The 25,889-nt window shown below is 38.5% G+C and overlaps 3 protein-coding genes across 3 annotated transcripts; all 3 read left to right on the plus strand.

The window, feature by feature from the left end:
* Positions 1–25,614, plus strand: LOC115781386 (uncharacterized). The gene is made up of 30 exons (XM_030731021.1): positions 1–116; positions 1,629–1,674; positions 2,196–2,348; positions 3,260–3,377; positions 3,700–3,758; positions 9,845–9,964; positions 10,127–10,208; positions 10,992–11,105; positions 11,607–11,610; positions 13,432–13,486; positions 13,696–13,848; positions 14,002–14,119; positions 14,582–14,760; positions 14,923–15,004; positions 15,788–15,901; positions 16,403–16,406; positions 18,250–18,304; positions 18,515–18,667; positions 18,821–18,938; positions 19,401–19,579; positions 19,742–19,823; positions 20,607–20,720; positions 22,475–22,550; positions 23,065–23,110; positions 23,320–23,472; positions 23,626–23,743; positions 24,206–24,384; positions 24,548–24,629; positions 25,178–25,314; positions 25,485–25,614. Exons 1-29 carry the CDS (start codon positions 42–44, stop codon positions 25,302–25,304), a joined length of 2,958 nt encoding a protein of 985 aa, XP_030586881.1. The 5' UTR covers positions 1–41; the 3' UTR covers positions 25,305–25,314; positions 25,485–25,614.
* Positions 12,625–16,236, plus strand: LOC115781113 (high choriolytic enzyme 2-like). The gene is made up of 9 exons (XM_030730535.1): positions 12,625–12,687; positions 12,852–12,927; positions 13,441–13,486; positions 13,696–13,848; positions 14,002–14,119; positions 14,582–14,760; positions 14,923–15,004; positions 15,788–15,924; positions 16,095–16,236. The coding sequence occupies exons 2-8, from the start codon at positions 12,865–12,867 to the stop codon at positions 15,912–15,914; spliced, it is 768 nt and encodes a 255-aa protein (XP_030586395.1). The 5' UTR covers positions 12,625–12,687; positions 12,852–12,864; the 3' UTR covers positions 15,915–15,924; positions 16,095–16,236.
* Positions 17,411–21,055, plus strand: LOC115781112 (high choriolytic enzyme 1-like). The gene is made up of 9 exons (XM_030730534.1): positions 17,411–17,484; positions 17,631–17,706; positions 18,259–18,304; positions 18,515–18,667; positions 18,821–18,938; positions 19,401–19,579; positions 19,742–19,823; positions 20,607–20,743; positions 20,914–21,055. The coding sequence occupies exons 2-8, from the start codon at positions 17,644–17,646 to the stop codon at positions 20,731–20,733; spliced, it is 768 nt and encodes a 255-aa protein (XP_030586394.1). The 5' UTR covers positions 17,411–17,484; positions 17,631–17,643; the 3' UTR covers positions 20,734–20,743; positions 20,914–21,055.
* Positions 25,615–25,889: the final 275 nt, after the last annotated feature.

Below are 25,889 nucleotides of genomic sequence, written 5' to 3' on the forward strand. Positions count from 1 at the left end.
GCTGCAGCAGGATCCAGGTGTTAACACTGTACACAGGTAACATGGCTTTCATGAAATGCGCACTCAGTGTATTGATCCTCCTGGGAGTCTCTGACTACTGCCGGGCTGAAGAGAAGGTGAGGATATCCTAAATATCAAACTAATTCCACTTCATGCTACTTTTACTGCAATTGGAAAAGGAAATATTGTACTTCACTACATTTATCTGACACATTTACTTTGCAGATTAATATTTTTCCAAGACGGGAGGATGTTTGGTTAAATTACACAACTTTTACACTCAACATACAAGAAGAATGAATCAGAATTCAAGTAATAAGTTTAAGTTTATGATTAAACACACACACACACACACACACACACACACACACACACTCATTTAATGATTTAAACTTCTCAAGCTGTGAGGATGTGTTGCTTTTTCTTTCATTTTTCAGTAACTAGGATTCACATTCAATGTATAACAGTATTTATTTGTCCTTTATGATACAGCAGTCAGTACTTGTATAACACAATCTTGTATAACAATATAATCATATAATAATATGATCGTGTCTTAAAGACCTCAGTGTGCCATATAACCCAATAGAGCACTTTGCTTTCAGAATGCAGGCGTACCAGCTCCCAGTTTGGATTTGGGAGAGACATTCTCTCTATTTTTAAGATTAAACTCTCCTTATACTTAGGGCTACTTTAATTAATGCTTTTAGGACGTTACCATCTTTATTCTTGGAGCCAGAGGTGACCATTTCTTGGATGAGTAGGTGGATTGTTATGTTTAAGGCAAATTCTAGCAAGGCTGGTTATCAAGCTGCATTCATAGACTGCATGGGTGCATCGCACAGGCAAAAATACCTGCTAACTGTTACTAAATAACGGACTAACAAAATCTAGAAATTCACTCACCAAACTGGAACACAGATTTCCTGCTGGGCTATTATATTATAATTTGCTAAGAGGCAGCAGTACCACATCAGTTACTTGAATTAGCCAAGGTAAGGCCTGACAAACAGCTGGTCCTACAGTCACCTGTGTCAGATCCACCTGTCACTCAAAGCAGCCCTGCCCACAATGATGCAAAATTTCATGTTAAATAATAAACTAAGAAATAAAATATTTCAATGAATGAGTGATTGAAAAAACAAGGCACCGCTGTATAGTTATTTGGAACCAAATTAGCCACAGACACCAAAACTGTTTATGTAGCAGGCTGTAACATGTTTATTCCTGCTGTAAATTTGAGTATTTTAAGACAGGAGTCTACAGGGATTGCCTCACTCTTTGAGCCAGGCACAAGCGGCCATTAGAGGAGCTGCAGTTCTTCGCACTTCTATGTTTTTTTGTTTCTTTTTTTTTTTGCTCTTAACTCATGCTGGGTACTTCCCCAGCACACGTGGAACCCTTGAGCAGTGTTAGTGTAAGGTGACTGATTGATCCTGAGACAAATTATAACAAAAAATAAATTTGCTAAACTGACTTCAGGCACCAGAGCAGCACGTTTTCACAGCAGTTTGTGAAACAGGCAGTCGATTTAATATAACAATTCATTTTCACAGAAACAAATTTCACTTGAAAACTGAAAATTTTATTTTCCATGTAATTCCTTATTAATGAATTATGTTGTCTAGGATCTGTCAGTCTCTGAGCTCCTGTGGAGGGCCAACAAGGATGTTGGTAAGACATTTTATACTTCATTTACACCCTTCATCAACTTCAGGCCCTGCTTTTTTTTAGTGTTTCGTTAGAAGTAACTATGCATTTCTGTCATACTTATATTGCTTATCTTTGCTATGTTTATATAGAAATTCAGTTCCTAATTTGATTGATGCAGCTGTTTAAGAAGGAAAATTAATAGCTTCCCGATAAATAATACAACCAAGGTGGAGCATACAGTAAACAAAAGGAATGCAATCCTGCTGTGCTCCACTCACTGAAATAAGGAGGCAGCAAAATTATCATTAGATACAAAATCCATCCATCCGTCCGTCCATCCATCCATCCATCCATCCGTCCATTCTCTTCTGCTTATCCTGTTCAGGGTCGTTATTCAACTACTGATGCAGAACATGAGCAGCAAACACATATTTCTGTAGTTTATGAAAGATGTTTAGTTGATTTGCATCACAGTACTTTGATATACTTTCTAGTACATTTATATGTGGTCAAGTGACTAACTCAGTGTTGTCCATTAACAGTGCATACAGCAGATGAGCCCTATATCATTGATGACATTGCTTATGACAATGAGAATGAAAGGAACGCTGATCCTTGCACCTCCTACGGCTGCATGTGGGGAAAATCGAGCGATGGAAAAGTCTATGTGCCCTACATTATCGCCTCACATTACTGTAAGTAACTGAATGATGGTTAAGGAGGTTTTAAATTTAAGTAAAGCAGCTGATCAAACCTGTACAGGTTGCCAGCCTGTCACAGGGCTGACACAGAGAGACAGACAACCATTCACACTCACATTCACACCTATGGGCAATTTAGAATCACCAGTTAACCTAACCCCACTAACTACATGTCTCTGGGGTGTGGGAGGAAACCAGAGTACCCGGAGAAAACCCACGCAAACACGGGTAGAACATGCAAACTCCACACAGAAAGGTGGAGTCGAACCCAGACCTTCTATCTGTGAAGCAAAAGTGCTATCACTATTTTAAAATAACTAAAAATAAGTTTTGATGTGTTTTATCTCAAAGCAGCCAAAATATAAAAACAAGCTTAATAAACTAAATACAATATCACAAAAGTAAAAAGCTCTGAAAGGTAAAAAGTACACAAAATAGTAAAGTAAAGTCAGTAGCTTAATAAATCAACACCTAAATATGATGCGAAAAGCAATGATTTTCTGTAGCAGTACTTGTGGCAGCAGAGCTGAAGCGCATGATAGTGAAAGCGTTCCACTGCCTGTTCCATAAATGTCTGATTAATGATTTATGATAGAAGGTAAACTTTGTGCTGTAGTTATACTCTGTTTGATTTGAAGTCGATTTCAAGTCAAGGAATAAACCTACAATTTTTTTCATATTTACATATTTTTAATCTATGTTTTTTTTGGTTTTGCACTTTGCACAACTACACTCAAATTATCCATTCAAGCTAAGTACAGACAAACTGAAAACTGAAAAAGGGAACTCAAAGTTTAACTAACACAAATAGAATAAAACATCTGATTTTGATTAAACATCATTACATTGTAAATTGTATGTAAAATGTACAGTGTAAATTTATTCTCCCTTCTGTGTTTTGTCAGCCTCTCGTGAGCGCTCCATCATTGAGCGAGGTCTGCTGTCATTCAGTGATGTCTCCTGCATTCGCTTTGTGCAAAGAACCAACCAGAGAGACTACCTGAGCATCCAGTCTGTCAACGGGTAACAATCTCTGTTTTCTCTGGGCAGCTTTTACTTTTTTTTGTTGTAAAAGCTAATGATACAGCTGCAGGAAAAATTCACACCAGCCAGAGATACCTGTGCCTGCCATTTCTACTAGTCTGGACTCTTCAGTGCCTGCTGACCTGCAGGTTATAGAGCCCACGTTTTTCAGTGTCTTTGGTTGGTAGTGGGGGCTTCTGTGAAAGAACTTGCAGCAGGTGCATCCATCTTTTCTTGTATGCTCTTTTCCTTTATAAGGGATAATAATGGACTTTTTTTTTTCTTTTTGGACTTCTTCTAAAAACATATTGTATGAATGCAGGTGTTACTCCTATGTTGGTCGCCGTGGGAACGCCCAGACAGTGTCTCTGGACCGTCAGGGTTGTCTCTACCACAACACCGTCCAGCACGAGCTGCTCCACGCCCTCGGTTTCAACCATGAGCAGTGTCGCTCCGACAGGGACCAGCACATCCGCGTCCTGTGGGAAAACATCCAGTCTGGTCAGAACCTGAACCGTAACCATTAACAAAAAATGAGACATCTTTGTGTACAAGGACACAAATGAATGGGAATGAGACTAATCTGATGAAAAACTGCATTTATGTAAATGAAAAAGACTGTGAGACTGTGTAACCCTTCTTACCATCCACCTTAATAATATCCACAAATCCTGATTCTAATCTAACCTCTTGACTCTGAACTGATGAAAAGCTTGTGGGTGTGAAGAACACATTAACTGTCATCAGCCTTTTCTGAACCCTGTTACTTTTTGCCCTCTCAGGTTGGGAGTACGCCTTTGACAAGATCAACACGCTGAACCAGAACACGCCCTATGACTACAACTCTGTCATGCAGTACCACAGGTCTGCAATCACTAACATCTGTTTATTCCAATAAACACATAAATAGGTTTCTGTTAATGTAGTTTAGTTTTTATAAATTATCTTTTTTTTGGTTTTGTTTGTTTGTTTTTGTTTTTTGTTTGTTTGTTTGTTTTTGAATGCTGAACAAATTTAAGTACATTTTATAGATGTATACTGATTTTGTATATAGGTTATGAAAATGTCCATATTGACTACATTATGACATTATCCTCCTACTGAGAGCCAGCTGACAAGCTGTGTGGACTTGGACTAACAATGCAGGCAAACTGACCCTTCAAATGATAAAACAATAGTTTCTCATTTTTTCTTTAATACAAGCAAACCAGATGTGCATTGATTCCAGGTATGCCTTCTCTGGCAACAACAAGCCCACCATGGAGCCCATTCCCAATCCCAATGTTGAATTCGGCACGGGCACTCAAATGAGCCAGAATGACATCACCAGACTGAACAGGCTGTACAAGTGTTAAACAGTAAGAAATGCAATATATTACAATTTTTTTTAAATTTAAATAATGCACATCCTTGTGATGATACAATGCAAAGGAAATGGTTTGGTTAGGTTTGTGCACAAAAACAACTTGATTAGGTGTATGACGAGTTCAGGGTTTCAGTGGGCTTCATCATCATGGTTACAATAATATAAAATAAAATATGGTGTTATATAAATACACACATTTACACTTAAAACACTGCAAAAGTGTCATAAAAAAGGTGTTTGTAAAGGGGAGTACAGGCTTATGCCACTAAATATAACTCATGTGTTGGGTATCCTATAGTAAATCTTAGTTTCATGCCTTTAACGTGTTTCTTTTGTCTCAATAGGTGGTAACAGGAGTCCTGGAAACGCGGGGCCACTCAGACATCAGACCAGTTGGTTCCAAGAATATCTTCAATACAATTTAAAACATTGCATTGAAAATAAATTGTCATGTACCTGCTCACAGAATAAACCATATTTTCATGAATTCAGAATTCCCTGCTGACATCTGTTGATGAAAAAAATATCTTAAAGATGCAGAATTTCTATAAATTACCTCAAATGACAGCTTGTAGTGTCAACAGAGTTCTTCGGAGAGTTTTCATCCATGAGCTGGGTGAAATGGAAAAAAACGTTTGAGCAAATTTTAGCTCATCGTTTTAGTTTAGGTTGCATAAATTGTGGGCCTCACTGTTTTCATGTGCGTCATTTCCAGCAGCAAGCAGTTGTTTTGAGACAACAAGCACACAATAGGCAACCAGCTGAACTGAAAGAAAGAAGCCAGAGCACCCACACAGACATGGGGAGAACATGCAACCTCCACACAGAAAGGCTGCAGACAGGATAGGAACCCATAACCTTCATGCAGTGAGGCAGCAGTGCTAACCACCACACTGCCACCAGCTTTATGCCAGCCCTGAATACACTAAACAAATTAGTGTTAGCATCAGAGGTGGCAAAAGTACACATTCTTCACTTAAGTAGAAGTGCAGATAGTTGTGTTTAAAAATACTTCAGTATAAAAATTGAAGTACTGATTGAACTTCTTTCCTCAAGTAAAAGTGAAAAAGTACAGAGTGAGAAATACATAAAGGAAAAAATTAGCTCTTTGGAGAACATTTCTACCAGCTATTTTTGCAAAACTAACGGAACCTCATGTCAAATTAATATAATAAAAAAATAATACAAGTGAGTGAATGTAATCAAAATTATCAGCTTGAATTTAATTTGATGTCTGCCACCCCTGATTTAGCCTGTAAAGTCAAGTGTGTCGTATTTGATACATCAGTTTTTGAGACCTCTACATCATCTGTGATTTTTTTCCCCCTGAAAAACCTGAATAAATTGCAAAGGTTTTGAGCAATAAATTGCACAAAGTGCCTGTTGTAACAAAAATGATACAAAATAAAACTCATATGTGCTCATTTAGATTTGATTTGTTCTTGTTTGTTTTCCTAGAAGGTTCAAGAAACACTCCACACTTTAGTGAGTGACTCTGCAGAAAGTTGGCGCCTCAGCATCTGCTGAGCCCGCTCTGTCATTTTATGTGGCCTTGTGGCTGAGTTGCTGTTGTTCCTAATCGCTTCCACGTTGTTTGTGTATGTGTGCATGTATACAAAGTATGAGATGATTTTTTTCCTCACTCATCCCTGTATGTTTTCACTATTGTTTCTGTCTTTTAAATGGCAGCTTGGTTTTATACAACTGTGGCCATGAAACACCTGAATTCAATCATTTGAATGGGTGACGGAATACTTCTGGCAACATAGTGTATCATTAAAATGACAGTAAAACCCAACACGATTGTACACTTGTGTCTTCAACACAGCACATTGCATCAGTTTACAAGAAGAGGAGCATGACCTACAGACATGGCCGCTGGCGACAGCAGACATGACGTCAATTTAATGTCAAGTTTGTCATCTGGTGCCATTTGCGAGCAACCACAATGTGAGTATAAACTGGCCCTAACATGGTGGAGGCAGTATTATGGTATGTATGGCTGCCAGCTGAACCAGACCACCACTGTGAGTTCACTAATGTGAGTGCTGATAGAAATAGCAGGGTGAACTGTGAATTCTAGAAAGAAAGTGCTTAGGGGCAGAAAAAGTGCTTGTGTGAACCACTGAATGAATAATTCATTTACCATCACTGTCACTGAAATCTCAGTGTTTTTAATTCCCTAAATCCAAACTATGCAAGTTTTGGTTGAATGAGCTGTTTTATTTTAAAGTATTCTTGTTTGATTTAAAAACAAAACAGTGAGGCAACACAAACATATGTTAGCTTGTCACTCCAATGAGCCACATGCTGGAAAACAGGCAGATCAAAAATTTTTCAAAAATCACATATCCTGAAGGCTGAGGGTTGGTTGCGGGTGGAGGTTTTATTTGAGCGCTGTAAAGTGGCAGGTCTGGGCGTCCTCCTCGTGGAGATTTTCAGTTGTTTCAGTTATTGTGAAAACATCTGGAATATAATGCAAAGAGAGTCTCAGACATTCTGTATCATGCCAAAATAATTGTCCCTAATTTTTCTCGTTTAAGATTAATTACTGTTGAACCTGCACACAAAAAGTGTAGACAGCGTTTACTTGACACAGTCTCATCATATCTATTGCTCTGTAGTTGTTCATAGTGTTATTCTTTTCTCGTACCTTCTGTTTATGTTAGTCTTCATAGTTCAGAGGTAGCTATTTGTCTTTGGTTACTTCCTGTTTTACTTTGAAGGTCAGTTTTCTCAACTGTCTCATTTTTGTTTTACCTCCTGCTTTAGTTTACAATGACCCTGTTTATCTACCTCTTCTTCCTAATAATCCTTTCAGGTATTCCTGTTTGTTTGTTTGTTTTTTGTTTGTTTGTTTTTTAAATATTTGGTCTTTGTGTACTTTTAGGTTTTCTATCAGTCCAACTTTTCTGCTAGTTTCTGCTAGTTTACCACAAACCGCTCTTATCATGAGGTCGTGGGGATTTGCAATGTGGCATCAAGGTGACATGTTTTTATCTTGGGCTAAATTTATTTTTCACTCCACTCTGTTCCTCAGTGTCCGAGTTTCCATAAAAGGAAATTGTTTTCCAGCGCAGTTAGCTTTATAAAGTGATCTTCACCCACCATTCACTGTGGTGTGTTTCTCTCTTCAGCGATAGCTGTAAGTAATATTTACATCTAGAAGAATTGGGGTTACTGTGTGTGTGTGTGTGTGTGTGTGTGTGTGTGTGTGTGTGTGTGTGTGTGTGTGTGTGTGTGTGTGTGTGTGTGTGTGTGTGTGTGTGTGTGTGTGTGTATATATATATTTTATTTTTATTTTTGCAGATTATTTGTTGACATGTTTGGGCTTAAGTGTGTTGTCGTAGCCCTGTTGGCTGTCTCTGTCTGGGCTGAAAAGGAGGTGAGAAATTCTCCTATTCCAGCACATTTTTAGTGGAAGTTCTCTTTAAATGTGTTTTTCTCTCTCTCTTCTTTTTGTCCATAAATTTAACTCCTGGAAAAATCTGGACTCTGGTAAGTTTACCATTGTATTCTATCCAAATATAATATTTACAATACATTTTAAAAATGCATTAAAAGACAGGAGCACTTTTATTTAATTTTTTTTTTTCAAGTAATAGGCCACTACTATGAATTCTGAATGCTGAAAATATCACAAATCCACTCTTGATGTGCTGAAGTGTTTCTGATGCGTTGTAACTGGTGGTGGAATATATTAGATTCACATGTGATACAATGTGTCACAAGTGATGATTGTGGATTTTCAGTCACTTCCACTACAAGCTGTAGTGATCAGTATGAAGAGGAGGAACAATTGCTTCCATCTGACGTTTTAAATACAGTGAATCCTTTAATGCAAAATGTTCTTTTGTAAAATGAAGACACTTGTTCATTCCTTCTTGTACAGGGTGCTAAGGCTCTGTCAACTTCAGAGCGAATTGAGAGAGCCAACAGAGATATTGGTAAGAGTTTTAAAGCAACAAAGAAGGACAATAATTCCGTTTTCGTTCTTCCCTCTCTTAAATTCCCTGAAAAAAAAATACAAAGAACATAACCTCAGTGTCCAGCACATATTTGTGCACGAGCACAAATATTTTAGATCTCAGTAAAAGTGGAGAATGCTGTTAGAGCAGATCAATCAACTTTGAACTGATCGCTGTGTTTGCTGCAGTCCGCTCTCCTGATGAACCCTACATAGTGGATGATATTGCGTACGGCTCTGAGGCTGAGAGAAACGCTGACCCCTGCACTGCTAATGGCTGCATGTGGCCCAAGTCCGCTGATGGACGTGTCTACGTACCCTACACCATTTCCAGCGCGTACTGTGGGTAGTAATCTCATCTGTGAATGCTGTTGTCTGCACTTGTTCAGGGACAGTAACATGGTGTCTTGTGCTGCAGACATTTTGCCTGTAGTGTCACAGCATCCTGTTAGTATTGTGCTGGTTTAAAATGGGTTTTCTTTTCTGTCTTTACAGCCGATCGTGAGGTGTCGGTCATCGAGCGTGCTCTGCAGTCCTTCCACGATGTCTCTTGTATCCGTCTTGTCAGACGCACAAATGAGAGAGACTACCTGAACATCCAGTCCCTTAATGGGTAAACACGAACAACACAACTTCCATCCTAGTTTGTCTGAGTTTGCTTGTTTCTTTGGCCAACCTGTCTCCCTAGAAAACCTTGAAGAATTAATTGTGTTATGTTGACAAACAGCTAATTTATGAGTGAATTCATTTCAGTGATTTCAGACAGTGTTTGGATGCAGACTAAATAAATGTAATTACTGAATCATGTAGTGCAGACTTTTCTTCTATTAATCCAGGCCACAGTCTTTCACTTCCTCAACCAACAAGCGTGCCTGAACACAAACTAATAAAAGCTTCATAATGGCAAAGTTAAAATTCAGTTTCCATGCAACTAAAATATTTCCTATTATTTTAAAGTGAATATGCAACCACACCTTGTTGGTGTGTTAACATGAGACACATTTCAAAGCAAGTTTGTGCAATATCAGATTTTCGAAATGAGACATTTTGGTGACTTCGTCTCGTACCTTCGCAGCTGCTACTCCTACATCGGCCGTCGTTACTACGCGCAGGATCTGTCCCTGCAGCGATCAGGCTGTGTTTACCACGACACTGTCCAGCATGAACTGCTCCACGCTCTGGGCTTCAATCACGAGCAGACACGTTCTGACCGCGACCAATACATCCGCGTTTTGTGGGAGAACATCAGCGACGGTTTGCCTGTTTTCACTTGTCATTATCCATAACGGGAGTATAAATCCTAGACAGAAGGAAAATATTTATTGGCACGAAATACTTTTTGGAAAATTGGATTTTTTTTTTACCTAAAGTTTATATAATGCTATAATAATGAGCCCACAATATTTCTGTCTCTAGGAAAGGCGCACAACTTTGACAAAATCAACACTTTGAACCAGGGAACCACCTATGACTACGGCTCCGTCATGCATTACCACAAGTAGGTATCAATAGCAGCTGCTCTGTGTCACAACGGTGGCTGCCATCATGGTGACGGAAAATATGAGAGATGCTCAAACAGGTGTTAAAGCAAATGAATGTGAATCTGTAATTTTCTTAAGAATGTACAACACAAAGATGGTCGTTCTCTCACCGACCTTTACTTAGAAATATTCAGGATTGTGTATTTTCCTGGATAATTTGTGACGTTCAGATCAATTCAGTTTTATTGATATAGAGCAGGGATTCTCAAATCCAGGCCTCGAGGGCTGGTAATCCTGCAGGTTTTAGATGTGTCCCTGATCCAACACACCTGAATCAAATGGCTGAATTACCTCCTCAGTATGCAGTCAAGTTCTCCAGAGTCCTGCTGATCACTTCTATATTTGACTCAGGTGTGTTGAAGCGGAGACACATCTAAAAGTTGCAGGACACCGGCCCTCAAGGCCTGGATTTGAGGATCCCTGATATAGAGCCAAATCACACAACAGGCGTTTTACCCCACAATAGCAAAAACAAATAACTGTTGCATATGTTAAGCTTACTGAAAACTGCCTTTGTTATGATTTTTGTTCTCTTGTTTTATAAAATAGTTTGTACTTTATGTTTTGCATTTCAGGATTTAGCTGCAGCCCCTCCTTTACGATATTGTATTAAATCAAATCAGTATAACAACACTCACTGTTGATATCAGAAATATTTGCCAGAAATAAAGACAGGAAACACAAGACTTAGGGAGACACTTCAGTCTTCTCATTTGAAAACCTGCTCTCTGTGTTTTCAGGTATGCCTTCTCCAAGAACAACCAGCCCACTTTGGTGGCTATCCCTGATTCCAATGTTGAGTTTGGATATGCCACTGAGATGAGCCAGAATGACATCCTCAGGCTCAACAGGCTGTATAAATGCTGAACAGTCTCAGGTTAGCATCTTAAGTTCATTTTTGTTATCTATATCTTGCTTCAGCAGCTTATTAAAACATAAACCTTCCTTGTCAGACTCATACATGAATACTGCTCATTAATATTGCTGTTGTTGAAAATGTAGAGAACTTCTCATCTAATAAACTCTTAATTTTTCTCTATCAAACAGATCTCCAACATGATAAAAACAATCCAACTCATCCTCAAAAAAGATCATCATCATCATCATCATCATTGTCCAGTCACTTGATCAACAAATTAAACATTGTAAAATTCTTCAATAAACCTCCATTAAAGCACCTACTCTCTGTGGTTTGTGTTTGTTTGTTTGTTTTTTAACAATGATTGTCTACATGTCATAGTTCTGGTTTCTTATTAAGTTGATGTTGCCATTTATTTTCTGTTTGTGGTTTTTTTTTCTTCCACGTATCCATGTGTTAGTTTCTTCTCGTTCCTTGTTCCCACTTTCTGTGTTAGTCTGGTATTGCTTCCTTTGTGTCTCCTCTTCCTTAGTTACTTTCCTTCCTCTCTTTTCCTCGTTCTCATTTGTTTCACGTGTTTCATCTGGTTTTATCTTGTAAGTTCATTTGCCAACACTTGGTACAAAAAAATACAGTGAAAAATGAGCTGTTTTATTTTAAAGTATTCTTGTTTGATTTAAAAACAAAACAGTGAGGCAACACAAACATATGTTAGCTTGTCACTCCAATGAGCCACATGCTGGAAAACAGGCAGATCAACAATTTTCAAAAATCACATATCCTGAAGGCTGAGGGTTGGTTGCGGGTGGAGGTTTTATTTGAGCGCTGTAAAGTGGCAGGTCTGGGCGTCCTCCTCGTGGAGATATTCAGTTGTTTCAGTTATTGTGAAAACATCTGGAATATAATGCAAAGAGAGTCTCAGACATTCTGTATCATGCCAAAATAATTGTCCCTAATTTTTCTCATTTAACATTAATTACTGTTGAACCTGCACACAAAAAGTGTAGACAGCGTTTACTTGACACAGTCTCATCATATCTATTGCTCTGTAGTTGCTCATAGTGTTATTCTTTTCTCGTACCTTCTGTTTATGTTAGTCTTCATAGTTCAGAGGTAGCTATTTGTCTTTGGTTACTTCCTGTTTTACTTTGAAGGTCAGTTTTCTCAACTGTCTCATTTTTGTTTTACCTCCTGCTTTAGTTTACAATGACCCTGTTTATCTACCTCTTCTTCCTAATAATCCTTTCAGGTATTCCTGTTTGTTTGTTTGTTTTTTGTTTGTTTGTTTGTTTTTTAAATATTTGGTCTTTGTGTACTTTTAGGTTTTCTATCAGTCCAACTTTTCTGCTAGTTTCTGCTAGTTTACCACAAACCGCTCTTATCATGAGGTCATGGGGATTTGCAATGTGGCATCAAGGTGACATGTTTTTATCTTGGGCTAAATTTATTTTTCACTCCACTCTGTTCCTCAGTGTCCGAGTTTCCATAAAAGGAAATTGTTTTCCAGCGCAGTTAGCTTTATAAAGTGATCTTCACCCACCATTCACTGTGGTGTGTTTCTCTCTTCAGCGATAGCTGTAAGTAATATTTACATCTAGAAGAATTGGGGTTACTGTGTGTGTGTGTGTGTGTGTGTGTGTGTGTGTGTGTGTGTGTGTGTGTGTGTGTGTGTGTGTGTGTGTGTGTGTGTGTGTGTGTGTGTGTGTGTGTGTATATATATATTTTATTTTTATTTTTGCAGATTATTTGTTGACATGTTTGGGCTTAAGTGTGTTGTCGTAGCCCTGTTGGCTGTCTCTGTCTGGGCTGAAAAGGAGGTGAGAAATTCTCCTATTCCAGCACATTTTTAGTGGAAGTTCTCTTTAAATGTGTTTTTCTCTCTTCTTTTTGTCCTTAAATTTAACTCCTGGAAAAATCTGGACTCTGGTAAGTTTACCATTGTATTTTATCCAAATATAATATTTACAATACATTTTAAAAATGCATTAAAAGACAGGAGCACTTTTATTTAATTTTTTTTTTTTCAAGTAATAGGCCACTACTATGAATTCTGAATGCTGAAAATATCACAAATCCACTCTTGATGTGCTGAAGTGTTTCTGATGCGTTGTAACTGGTGGTGGAATATATTAGATTCACATGTGATACAATGTGTCACAAGTGATGATTGTGGATTTTCAGTCACTTCCACTACAAGCTGTAGTGATCAGCATGAAGAGGAGGAACAATTGCTTCCATCTGACGTTTTAAATACAGTGAATCCTTTAATGCAAAATGTTCTTTTGTAAAATGAAGACACTTGTTCATTCCTTCTTGTACAGGGTGCTAAGGCTCTGTCAACTTCAGAGCGAATTGAGAGAGCCAACAGAGATATTGGTAAGAGTTTTAAAGCAACAAAGAAGGACAATAATTCCGTTTTCGTTCTTCGCTCTCTTAAATTCCCTGAAAAAAAAATACAAAGAACATAACCTCAGTGTCCAGCACATATTTGTGCACGAGCACAAATATTTTAGATCTCAGTAAAAGTGGAGAATGCTGTTAGAGCAGATCAATCAACTTTGAACTGATCGCTGTGTTTGCTGCAGTCCGCTCTCCTGATGAACCCTACATAGTGGATGATATTGCGTACGGCTCCGAGGCTGAGAGAAACGCTGACCCCTGCACTGCTAATGGCTGCATGTGGCCCAAGTCCGCTGATGGACGTGTCTACGTACCCTACACCATTTCCAGCGCATACTGTGGGTAGTAATCTCATCTGTGAATGCTGTTGTCTGCACTTGTTCAGGGACAGTAACATGGTGTCTTGTGCTGCAGACATTTTGCCTGTAGTGTCACAGCATCCTGTTAGTATTGTGCTGGTTTAAAATGGGTTTTCTTTTCTGTCTTTACAGCCGATCGTGAGGTGTCGGTCATCGAGCGTGCTCTGCAGTCCTTCCACGATGGCTCTTGTATCCGTCTTGTCAGACGCACAAATGAGAGAGACTACCTGAACATCCAGTCCCTTAATGGGTAAACACGAACAACACAACTTCCATCCTAGTTTGTCTGAGTTTGCTTGTTTCTTTGGCCAACCTGTCTCCCTAGAAAACCTTGAAGAATTAATTGTGTTATGTTGACAAACAGCTAATTTATGAGTGAATTCATTTCAGTGATTTCAGACAGTGTTTGGATGCAGACTAAATAAATGTAATTACTGAATCATGTAGTGCAGACTTTTCTTCTATTAATCCAGGCCACAGTCTTTCACTTCCTCAACCAACAAGCGTGCCTGAACACAAACTAATAAAAGCTTCATAATGGCAAAGTTAAAATTCAGTTTCCATGCAACTAAAATATTTCCTATTATTTTAAAGTGAATATGCAACCACACCTTGTTGGTGTGTTAACATGAGACACATTTCAAAGCAAGTTTGTGCAATATCAGATTTTCGAAATGAGACATTTTGGTGACTTCATCTCGTACCTTCGCAGCTGCTACTCCTACATCGGCCGTCGTTACTACGCGCAGGATCTGTCCCTGCAGCGATCAGGCTGTGTTTACCACGACACTGTCCAGCATGAACTGCTCCACGCTCTGGGCTTCAATCACGAGCAGACACGTTCTGACCGCGACCAATACATCCGCGTTTTGTGGGAGAACATCAGCGACGGTTTGCCTGTTTTCACTTGTCATTATCCATAACGGGAGTATAAATCCTAGACAGAAGGAAAATATTTATTGGCACGAAATACTTTTTGGAAAATTGGATTTTTTTTTTACCTAAAGTTTATATAATGCTATAATAATGAGCCCACAATATTTCTGTCTCTAGGAAAGGCGCACAACTTTGACAAAATCAACACTTTGAACCAGGGAACCACCTATGACTACGGCTCCGTCATGCATTACCACAAGTAGGTATCAATAGCAGCTGCTCTGTGTCACAACGGTGGCTGCCATCATGGTGACGGAAAATATGAGAGATGCTCAAACAGGTGTTAAAGCAAATGAATGTGAATCTGTAATTTTCTTAAGAATGTACAACACAAAGATGGTCGTTCCCTCACCGACCTTTACTTAGAAATATTCAGGATTGTGTATTTTCCTGGATAATTTGTGACATTCAGATCAATTCAGTTTTATTGATATAGAGCAGGGATTCTCAAATCCAGGCCTCGAGGGCTGGTAATCCTGCAGGTTTTAGATGTGTCCCTGATCCAACACACCTGAATCAAATGGCTGAATTACCTCCTCAGTATGCAGTCAAGTTCTCCAGAGTCCTGCTGATCACTTCTATATTTGACTCAGGTGTGTTGAAGCAGAGACACATCTAAAAGTTGCAGGACACCGGCCCTCAAGGCCTGGATTTGAGGATCCCTGATATAGAGCCAAATCACACAACAGGCATTTTACCCCACAATAGCAAAAACAAATAACTGTTGCATATGTTAAGCTTACTGAAAACTGCCTTTGTTATGATTTTTGTTGTCTTGTTTTATAAAATAGTTTGTACTTTATGTTTTGCATTTCAGGATTTAGCTGCAGCCCCTCCTTTACGATATTGTATTAAATCAAATCAGTATAACAACACTCACTGTTGATATCAGAAATATTTGCCAGAAATAAAGACAGGAAACACAAGACTTAGGGAGACACTTCAGTCTTCTCATTTGAAAACCTGCTCTCTGTGTTTTCAGGTATGCCTTCTCCAAGAACAACCAGCCCACTTTGGTGGCTATCCCTGATTCCAATGTTGAGTTTGGATATGCCACTGAGATGAGCCAGAATGACATCCTCAGGCTCAACAGGCTGTATAAATGCTGAACAGTCTCAGGTTAGCATCTTAAGTTCATTTTTGTTATCTATATCTTGCTTCAGCAGCTTATTAAAACATAAACCTTCCTTGTCAGACTCATACATGAATACTGCTCATTAATATTGCTGTTGTTGAAAATGTAGAGAACTTCTCATCTAATAAACTCTTAATTTGTCTCTATCAAACAGATCTACAACATGATAAAAACAATCCAACTCATCCTCAAAAAAGATCATCATCATCATCATCATCATTGTCCAGTCACTTGATCAACAAATTAAACATTGTAAAATTCTTCAATAAACCTCCATTAAAGCACCTACTCTCTGTGGTTTGTGTTTGTTTGTTTGTTTTTTAACAATGATTGTCTACATGTCATAGTTCTGGTTTCTTATTAAGTTGATGTTGCCATTTATTTTCTGTTTGTGGTTTTTTTTTCTTCCACGTATCCATGTGTTAGTTTCTTCTCGTTCCTTGTTCCCACTTTCTGTGTTAGTCTGGTATTGCTTCCTTTGTGTCTCCTCTTCCTTAGTTACTTTCCTTCCTCTCTTTTCCTCGTTCTCATTTGTTTCACCTGTTTCATCTGGTTTTATCTTGTAAGTTCATTTGCCAACACTTGGTACAAAAAAATACAGTGAAAAATGAGCTGTTTTATTTTAAAGTATTCTTGTTTGATTTAAAAACAAAACAGTGAGGCAACACAAACATATGTTAGCTTGTCACTCCAATGAGCCACATGCTGGAAAACAGGCAGATCAAAAATTTTTCAAAAATCACATATCCTGAAGGCTGAGGGTTGGTTGCGGGTGGAGGTTTTATTTGAGCGCTGTAAAGTGGCAGGTCTGGGCGTCCTCCTCGTGGAGATATTCAGTTGTTTCAGTTATTGTGAAAACATCTGGAATATAATGCAAAGAGAGTCTCAGACATTCTGTATCATGCCAAAATAATTGTCCCTAATTTTTCTCGTTTAACATTAATTACTGTTGAACCTGCACACAAAAAGTGTAGACAGCGTTTACTTGACACAGTCACATCATATCTATTGCTCTGTAGTTGCTCATAGTGTTATTCTTTTCTCGTACCTTCTGTTTATGTTAGTCTTCATAGTTCAGAGGTAGCTATTTGTCTTTGGTTACTTCCTGTTTTACTTTGAAGGTCAGTTTTCTCAACTGTCTCATTTTTGTTTTACCTCCTGCTTTAGTTTACAATGACCCTGTTTATCTACCTCTTCTTCCTAATAATCCTTTCAGGTATTCCTGTTTGTTTGTTTGTTTTTTGTTTGTTTGTTTGTTTTTTAAATATTTGGTCTTTGTGTACTTTTAGGTTTTCTATCAGTCCAACTTTTCTGCTAGTTTCTGCTAGTTTACCACAAACCGCTCTTATCATGAGGTCGTGGGGATTTGCAATGTGGCATCAAGGTGACATGTTTTTATCTTGGGCTAAATTTATTTTTCACTCCACTCTGTTCCTCAGTGTCCGAGTTTCCATAAAAGGAAATTGTTTTCCAGCGCAGTTAGCTTTATAAAGTGATCTTCACCCACCATTCACTGTGGTGTGTTTCTCTCTTCAGCGATAACTGTAAGTAATATTTACATCTAGAAGAATTGGGGTTACTGTGTGTGTGTGTGTGTGTGTGTGTGTGTGTGTGTGTGTGTGTGTGTGTGTGTGTGTGTGTGTGTGTGTGTGTGGGTATATATATATATATTTTATTTTTATTTTTGCAGATTATTTGTTGACATGTTTGGGCTTAAGTGTGTTGTCGTAGCCCTGTTGGCTGTCTCTGTCTGGGCTGAAAAGGAGGTGAGAAATTCTCCTATTCCAGCACATTTTTAGTGGAAGTTCTCTTTAAATGTGTTTTTCTCTCTCTCTTCTTTTTGTCCTTAAATTTAACTCCTGGAAAAATCTGGACTCTGGTAAGTTTACCATTGTATTTTATCCAAATATAATATCTCGAGTTTTGAACATATACTAAGAATTTACAAGAACTCACAATACATTTTAAAAATGCATTAAAAGACAGGAGCACTTTTATTTAATTTTTTTTTTCAAGTAATAGGCCACTACTATGAATTCTGAATGCTGAAAATATCACAAATCCACTCTTGATGTGCTGAAGTGTTTCTGATGCGTTGTAACTGGTGGTGGAATATATTAGATTCACATGTGATACAATGTGTCACAAGTGATGATTGTGGATTTTCAGTCACTTCCACTACAAGCTGTAGTGATCAGTATGAAGAGGAGGAACAATTGCTTCCATCTGACGTTTTAAATACAGTGAATCCTTTAATGCAAAATGTTCTTTTGTAAAATGAAGACACTTGTTCATTCCTTCTTGTACAGGGTGCTAAGGCTCTGTCAACTTCAGAGCGAATTGAGAGAGCCAACAGAGATATTGGTAAGAGTTTTAAAGCAACAAAGAAGGACAATAATTCCGTTTTCGTTCTTCGCTCTCTTAAATTCCCTGAAAAAAAAAATACAAAGAACATAACCTCAGTGTCCAGCACATATTTGTGCACGAGCACAAATATTTTAGATCTCAGTAAAAGTGGAGAATGCTGTTAGAGCAGATCAATCAACTTTGAACTGATCGCTGTGTTTGCTGCAGTCCGCTCTCCTGATGAACCCTACATAGTGGATGATATTGCGTACGGCTCTGAGGCTGAGAGAAACGCTGACCCCTGCACTGCTAATGGCTGCATGTGGCCCAAGTCCGCTGATGGACGTGTCTACGTACCCTACACCATTTCCAGCGCGTACTGTGGGTAGTAATCTCATCTGTGAATGCTGTTGTCTGCACTTGTTCAGGGACAGTAACATGGTGTCTTGTGCTGCAGACATTTTGCCTGTAGTGTCACAGCATCCTGTTAGTATTGTGCTGGTTTAAAATGGGTTTTCTTTTCTGTCTTTACAGCCGATCGTGAGGTGTCGGTCATCGAGCGTGCTCTGCAGTCCTTCCACGATGTCTCTTGTATCCGTCTTGTCAGACGCACAAATGAGAGAGACTACCTGAACATCCAGTCCCTTAATGGGTAAACACGAACAACACAACTTCCATCCTAGTTTGTCTGAGTTTGCTTGTTTCTTTGGCCAACCTGTCTCCCTAGAAACCCTTGAAGAATTAATTGTGTTATGTTGACAAACAGCTAATTTATGAGTGAATTCATTTCAGTGATTTCAGACAGTGTTTGGATGCAGACTAAATAAATGTAATTACTGAATCATGTAGTGCAGACTTTTCTTCTATTAATCCAGGCCACAGTCTTTCACTTCCTCAACCAACAAGCGTGCCTGAACACAAACTAATAAAAGCTTCATAATGGCAAAGTTAAAATTCAGTTTCCATGCAACTAAAATATTTCCTATTATTTTAAAGTGAATATGCAACCACACCTTGTTGGTGTGTTAACATGAGACACATTTCAAAGCAAGTTTGTGCAATATCAGATTTTCGAAATGAGACATTTTGGTGACTTCGTCTCGTACCTTCGCAGCTGCTACTCCTACATCGGCCGTCGTTACTACGCGCAGGATCTGTCCCTGCAGCGATCAGGCTGTGTTTACCACGACACTGTCCAGCATGAACTGCTCCACGCTCTGGGCTTCAATCACGAGCAGACACGTTCTGACCGCGACCAATACATCCGCGTTTTGTGGGAGAACATCAGCGACGGTTTGCCTGTTTTCACTTGTCATTATCCATAACGGGAGTATAAATCCTAGACAGAAGGAAAATATTTATTGGCACGAAATACTTTTTGGAAAATTGGATTTTTTTTTTACCTAAAGTTTATATAATGCTATAATAATGAGCCCACAATATTTCTGTCTCTAGGAAAGGCGCACAACTTTGACAAAATCAACACTTTGAACCAGGGAACCACCTATGACTACGGCTCCGTCATGCATTACCACAAGTAGGTATCAATAGCAGCTGCTCTGTGTCACAACGGTGGCTGCCATCATGGTGACGGAAAATATGAGAGATGCTCAAACAGGTGTTAAAGCAAATGAATGTGAATCTGTAATTTTCTTAAGAATGTACAACACAAAGATGGTCGTTCTCTCACCGACCTTTACTTAGAAATATTCAGGATTGTGTATTTTCCTGGATAATTTGTGACATTCAGATCAATTCAGTTTTATTGATATAGAGCAGGGATTCTCAAATCCAGGCCTCGAGGGCTGGTAATCCTGCAGGTTTTAGATGTGTCCCTGATCCAACACACCTGAATCAAATGGCTGAATTACCTCCTCAGTATGCAGTCAAGTTCTCCAGAGTCCTGCTGATCACTTCTATATTTGACTCAGGTGTGTTGAAGCAGAGACACATCTAAAAGTTGCAGGACACCGGCCCTCAAGGCCTGGATTTGAGGATCCCCGATATAGAGCCAAATCACACAACAGGCATTTTACCCCACAATAGCAAAAACAAATAACTGTTGCATATGTTAAGCTTACTGAAAACTGCCTTTGTTATGATTTTTGTTGTCTTGTTTTATAAAATAGTTTGTACTTTATGTTTTGCATTTCAGGATTTAGCTGCAGCCCCTCCTTTACGATATTGTATTAAATCAAATCAGTATAACAACACTCACTGTTGATATCAGAAATATTTGCCAGAAATAAAGACAGGAAACACAAGACTTAGGGAGACACTTCAGTCTTCTCATTTGAAAACCTGCTCTCTGTGTTTTCAGGTATGCCTTCTCCAAGAACAACCAGCCCACTTTGGTGGCTATCCCTGATTCCAATGTTGAGTTTGGATATGCCACTGAGATGAGCCAGAATGACATCCTCAGGCTCAACAGGCTGTATAAATGCTGAACAGTCTCAGGTTAGCATCTTAAGTTCATTTTTGTTATCTATATCTTGCTTCAGCAGCTTATTAAAAGATAAACCTTCCTTGTCAGACTCATACATGAATACTGCTCATTAATATTGCTGTTGTTGAAAATGTAGAGAACTTCTCATCTAATAAACTCTTAATTTGTCTCTATCAAACAGATCTACAACATGATAAAAACAATCCAACTCATCCTCAAAAAAGATCATCATCATCATCATCATCATTGTCCAGTCACTTGATCAACAAATTAAACATTGTAAAATTCTTCAATAAACCTCCATTAAAGCACCTACTCTCTGTGGTTTGTGTTTGTTTGTTTGTTTTTTAACAATGATTGTCTACATGTCATAGTTCTGGTTTCTTATTAAGTTGATGTTGCCATTTATTTTCTGTTTGTGGTTTTTTTTTCTTCCACGTATCCATGTGTGAGTTTCTTCTCGTTCCTTGTTCCCACTTTCTGTGTTAGTCTGGTATTGCTTCCTTTGTGTCTCCTCTTCCTTAGTTACTTTCCTTCCTCTCTTTTCCTCGTTCTCATTTGTTTCACCTGTTTCATCTGGTTTTATCTTGTAAGTTCATTTGCCAACACTTGGTACAAAAAAATACAGTGAAAAATGAGCTGTTTTATTTTAAAGTATTCTTGTTTGATTTAAAAACAAAACAGTGAGGCAACACAAACATATGTTAGCTTGTCACTCCAATGAGCCACATGCTGGAAAACAGGCAGATCAACAATTTTCAAAAGTCACATATCCTGAAGGCTGAGGGTTGGTTGCGGGTGGAGGTTTTATTTGAGCGCTGTAAAGTGGCAGGTCTGGGCGTCCTCCTCGTGGAGATATTCAGTTGTTTCAGTTATTGTGAAAACATCTGGAATATAATGCAAAGAGAGTCTCAGACATTCTGTATCATGCCAAAATAATTGTCCCTAATTTTTCTCGTTTAACATTAATTACTGTTGAACCTGCACACAAAAAGTGTAGACAGCGTTTACTTGACACAGTCACATCATATCTATTGCTCTGTAGTTGCTCATAGTGTTATTCTTTTCTCGTACCTTCTGTTTATGTTAGTCTTCATAGTTCAGAGGTAGCTATTTGTCTTTGGTTACTTCCTGTTTTACTTTGAAGGTCAGTTTTCTCAACTGTCTCATTTTTGTTTTACCTCCTGCTTTAGTTTACAATGACCCTGTTTATCTACCTCTTCTTCCTAATAATCCTTTCAGGTATTCCTGTTTGTTTGTTTGTTTTTTGTTTGTTTGTTTGTTTTTTAAATATTTGGTCTTTGTGTACTTTTAGGTTTTCTATCAGTCCAACTTTTCTGCTAGTTTCTGCTAGTTTACCACAAACCGCTCTTATCATGAGGTCGTGGGGATTTGCAATGTGGCATCAAGGTGACATGTTTTTATCTTGGGCTAAATTTATTTTTCACTCCACTCTGTTCCTCAGTGTCCGAGTTTCCATAAAAGGAAATTGTTTTCCAGCGCAGTTAGCTTTATAAAGTGATCTTCACCCACCATTCACTGTGGTGTGTTTCTCTCTTCAGCGATAACTGTAAGTAATATTTACATCTAGAAGAATTGGGGTTACTGTGTGTGTGTGTGTGTGTGTGTGTGTGTGTGTGTGTGTGTGTGTGTGTGTGTGTGTGTGTGTGTGTGTGTGTGTGTGTGTGTGTGTGTGTGTGTGTGTGTGTGTGTGTGTATATATTTTATTTTTATTTTTGCAGATTATTTGTTGACATGTTTGGGCTTAAGTGTGTTGTCGTAGCCCTGTTGGCTGTCTCTGTCTGGGCTGAAAAGGAGGTGAGAAATTCTCCTATTCCAGCACATTTTTAGTGGAAGTTCTCTTTAAATGTGTTTTTCTCTCTTCTTTTTGTCCTTAAATTTAACTCCTGGAAAAATCTGGACTCTGGTAAGTTTACCATTGTATTTTATCCAAATATAATATTTACAATACATTTTAAAAATGCATTAAAAGACAGGAGCACTTTTATTTAATTTTTTTTTTTCAAGTAATAGGCCACTACTATGAATTCTGAATGCTGAAAATATCACAAATCCACTCTTGATGTGCTGAAGTGTGTTTCTGATGCGTTGTAACTGGTGGTGGAATATATTAGATTCACATGTGATACAATGTGTCACAAGTGATGATTGTGGATTTTCAGTCACTTCCACTACAAGCTGTAGTGATCAGCATGAAGAGGAGGAACAATTGCTTCCATCTGACGTTTTAAATACAGTGAATCCTTTAATGCAAAATGTTCTTTTGTAAAATGAAGACACTTGTTCATTCCTTCTTGTACAGGGTGCTAAGGCTCTGTCAACTTCAGAGCGAATTGAGAGAGCCAACAGAGATATTGGTAAGAGTTTTAAAGCAACAAAGAAGGACAATAATTCCGTTTTCGTTCTTCGCTCTCTTAAATTCCCTGAAAAAAAAATACAAAGAACATAACCTCAGTGTCCAGCACATATTTGTGCACGAGCACAAATATTTTAGATCTCAGTAAAAGTGGAGAATGCTGTTAGAGCAGATCAATCAACTTTGAACTGATCGCTGTGTTTGCTGCAGTCCGCTCTCCTGATGAACCCTACATAGTGGATGATATTGCGTACGGCTCTGAGGCTGAGAGAAACGCTGACCCCTGCACTGCTAATGGCTGCATGTGGCCCAAGTCCGCTGATGGACGTGTCTACGTACCCTACACCATTTCCAGCGCGTACTGTGGGTAGTAATCTCATCTGTGAATGCTGTTGTCTGCACTTGTTCAGGGACAGTAACATGGTGTCTTGTGCTGCAGACATTTTGCCTGTAGTGTCACAGCATCCTGTTAGTATTGTGCTGGTTTAAAATGGGTTTTCTTTTCTGTCTTTACAGCCGATCGTGAGGTGTCGGTCATCGAGCGTGCTCTGCAGTCCTTCCACGATGTCTCTTGTATCCGTCTTGTCAGACGCACAAATGAGAGAGACTACCTGAACATCCAGTCCCTTAATGGGTAAACACGAACAACACAACTTCCATCCTAGTTTGTCTGAGTTTGCTTGTTTCTTTGGCCAACCTGTCTCCCTAGAAAACCTTGAAGAATTAATTGTGTTATGTTGACAAACAGCTAATTTATGAGTGAATTCATTTCAGTGATTTCAGACAGTGTTTGGATGCAGACTAAATAAATGTAATTACTGAATCATGTAGTGCAGACTTTTCTTCTATTAATCCAGGCCACAGTCTTTCACTTCCTCAACCAACAAGCGTGCCTGAACACAAACTAATAAAAGCTTCATAATGGCAAAGTTAAAATTCAGTTTCCATGCAACTAAAATATTTCCTATTATTTTAAAGTGAATATGCAACCACACCTTGTTGGTGTGTTAACATGAGACACATTTCAAAGCAAGTTTGTGCAATATCAGATTTTCGAAATGAGACATTTTGGTGACTTCATCTCGTACCTTCGCAGCTGCTACTCCTACATCGGCCGTCGTTACTACGCGCAGGATCTGTCCCTGCAGCGATCAGGCTGTGTTTACCACGACACTGTCCAGCATGAACTGCTCCACGCTCTGGGCTTCAATCACGAGCAGACACGTTCTGACCGCGACCAATACATCCGCGTTTTGTGGGAGAACATCAGCGACGGTTTGCCTGTTTTCACTTGTCATTATCCATAACGGGAGTATAAATCCTAGACAGAAGGAAAATATTTATTGGCACGAAATACATTTTGGAAAATTGGATTTTTTTTTTTACCTAAAGTTTATATAATGCTATAATAATGAGCTCACAATATTTCTGTCTTTAGGAATGGCGTACAACTTTGACAAAATCAACACTTTGAACCAGGGAACCACCTATGACTACGGCTCCGTCATGCATTACCACAAGTAGGTATCAATAGCAGCTGCTCTGTGTCACAACGGTGGCTGCCATCATGGTGACGGAAAATATGAGAGATGCTCAAACAGGTGTTAAAGCAAATGAATGTGAATCTGTAATTTTCTTAAGAATGTACAACACAAAGATGGTCGTTCTCTCACCGACCTTTACTTAGAAATATTCAGGATTGTGTATTTTCCTGGATAATTTGTGACATTCAGATCAATTCAGTTTTATTTATATAGAGCCAAACCACACAACAGGCGCTTTACCCCACAATAGCAAAAATAAATAATGGTTTCATATGCTAAACTTACTGAAAACTGCCTTTGTTATGATTTTTGTTGTCCTGTTTTATAAAATAGTTTGTACTTTATGTTTTGCATTCCAGGATTTAGCTGCAGCCCCTCCTTTACGATATTGTATTAAATCAAATCAGTATAACAACACTCACTGTTGATATCAGAAATATTTGCCAGAAATAAAGACAGGAAACACAAGACTTAGGGAGACACTTCAGTCTTCTCATTTGAAAACCTGCTCTCTGTGTTTTCAGGTATGCCTTCTCCAAGAACAACCAGCCCACTTTGGTGGCTATCCCTGATTCCAATGTTGAGTTTGGATATGCCACTGAGATGAGCCAGAATGACATCCTCAGGCTCAACAGGCTGTATAAATGCTGAACAGTCTCAGGTTAGCATCTTAAGTTCATTTTTGTTATCTATATCTTGCTTCAGCAGCTTATTAAAAGATAAACCTTCCTTGTCAGACTCATACATGAATACTGCTCATTAATATTGCTGTTGTTGAAAATGTAGAGAACTTCTCATGTAATAAACTCTTAATTTTTCTCTATCAAACAGATCTCCAACATGATAAAAACAATCCAACTCATCCTCAAAAAAGATCATCATCATCATCATCATCATTGTCCAGTCACTTGATCAACAAATTAAACATTGTAAAATTCTTCAATAAACCTCCATTAAAGCACCTACTCTCTGTGGTTTGTGTTTGTTTGTTTGTTTTTTAACAATGATTGTCTACATGTCATAGTTCTGGTTTCTTATTAAGTTGATGTTGCCATTTATTTTCTGTCTTGTGTTTTTTTTCTTCCATGTGTCCATGTGTTAGTTTATTTCTCTTTCCTTGTTCCCACTTTCTGTGTTAGTCTGGTATTGCTTCCTTTGTGTCTCCTCTTCCTTAGTTACTTTCCTTCCTCTCTTTTCCTTCCTCTGTGACTGTCTGCCTCGTTCTCATTTGTTTCA

The sequence above is a fragment of the Archocentrus centrarchus genome, chromosome 6 (assembly GCF_007364275.1).
Source record: "Archocentrus centrarchus isolate MPI-CPG fArcCen1 chromosome 6, fArcCen1, whole genome shotgun sequence".
Taxonomy (NCBI): Eukaryota; Metazoa; Chordata; class Actinopteri; order Cichliformes; family Cichlidae; genus Archocentrus; species Archocentrus centrarchus.

What these genes read in the sequence shown, in the direction of transcription:
- LOC115781386 (XM_030731021.1), top strand. Translation starts at nt 42, where the DNA reads ATGGCTTTCATGAAATGCGCACTCAGTGTATTGATCCTCCTGGGAGTC. An exon ending in ATCCTCAGGCTCAACAGGCT is followed by an intron (nt 20,721 to 22,474) that starts GTATAAATGCTG and finishes TTATTTTTGCAG; the next exon opens with ATTATTTGTTGACATGTTTG. An exon ending in GAGAGCCAACAGAGATATTG is followed by an intron (nt 23,111 to 23,319) that starts GTAAGAGTTTTA and finishes TGTTTGCTGCAG; the next exon opens with TCCGCTCTCCTGATGAACCC.
- LOC115781112 (XM_030730534.1), top strand. Translation starts at nt 17,644, where the DNA reads ATGTTTGGGCTTAAGTGTGTTGTCGTAGCCCTGTTGGCTGTCTCTGTC. An exon ending in CTGTCTGGGCTGAAAAGGAG is followed by an intron (nt 17,707 to 18,258) that starts GTGAGAAATTCT and finishes CAGGGTGCTAAG; the next exon opens with GCTCTGTCAACTTCAGAGCG. An exon ending in GAGAGCCAACAGAGATATTG is followed by an intron (nt 18,305 to 18,514) that starts GTAAGAGTTTTA and finishes TGTTTGCTGCAG; the next exon opens with TCCGCTCTCCTGATGAACCC.
- LOC115781113 (XM_030730535.1), top strand. Translation starts at nt 12,865, where the DNA reads ATGTTTGGGCTTAAGTGTGTTGTCGTAGCCCTGTTGGCTGTCTCTGTC. An exon ending in GTGGGAGAACATCAGCGACG is followed by an intron (nt 14,761 to 14,922) that starts GTTTGCCTGTTT and finishes TTCTGTCTCTAG; the next exon opens with GAAAGGCGCACAACTTTGAC. An exon ending in TCCGTCATGCATTACCACAA is followed by an intron (nt 15,005 to 15,787) that starts GTAGGTATCAAT and finishes CTGTGTTTTCAG; the next exon opens with GTATGCCTTCTCCAAGAACA.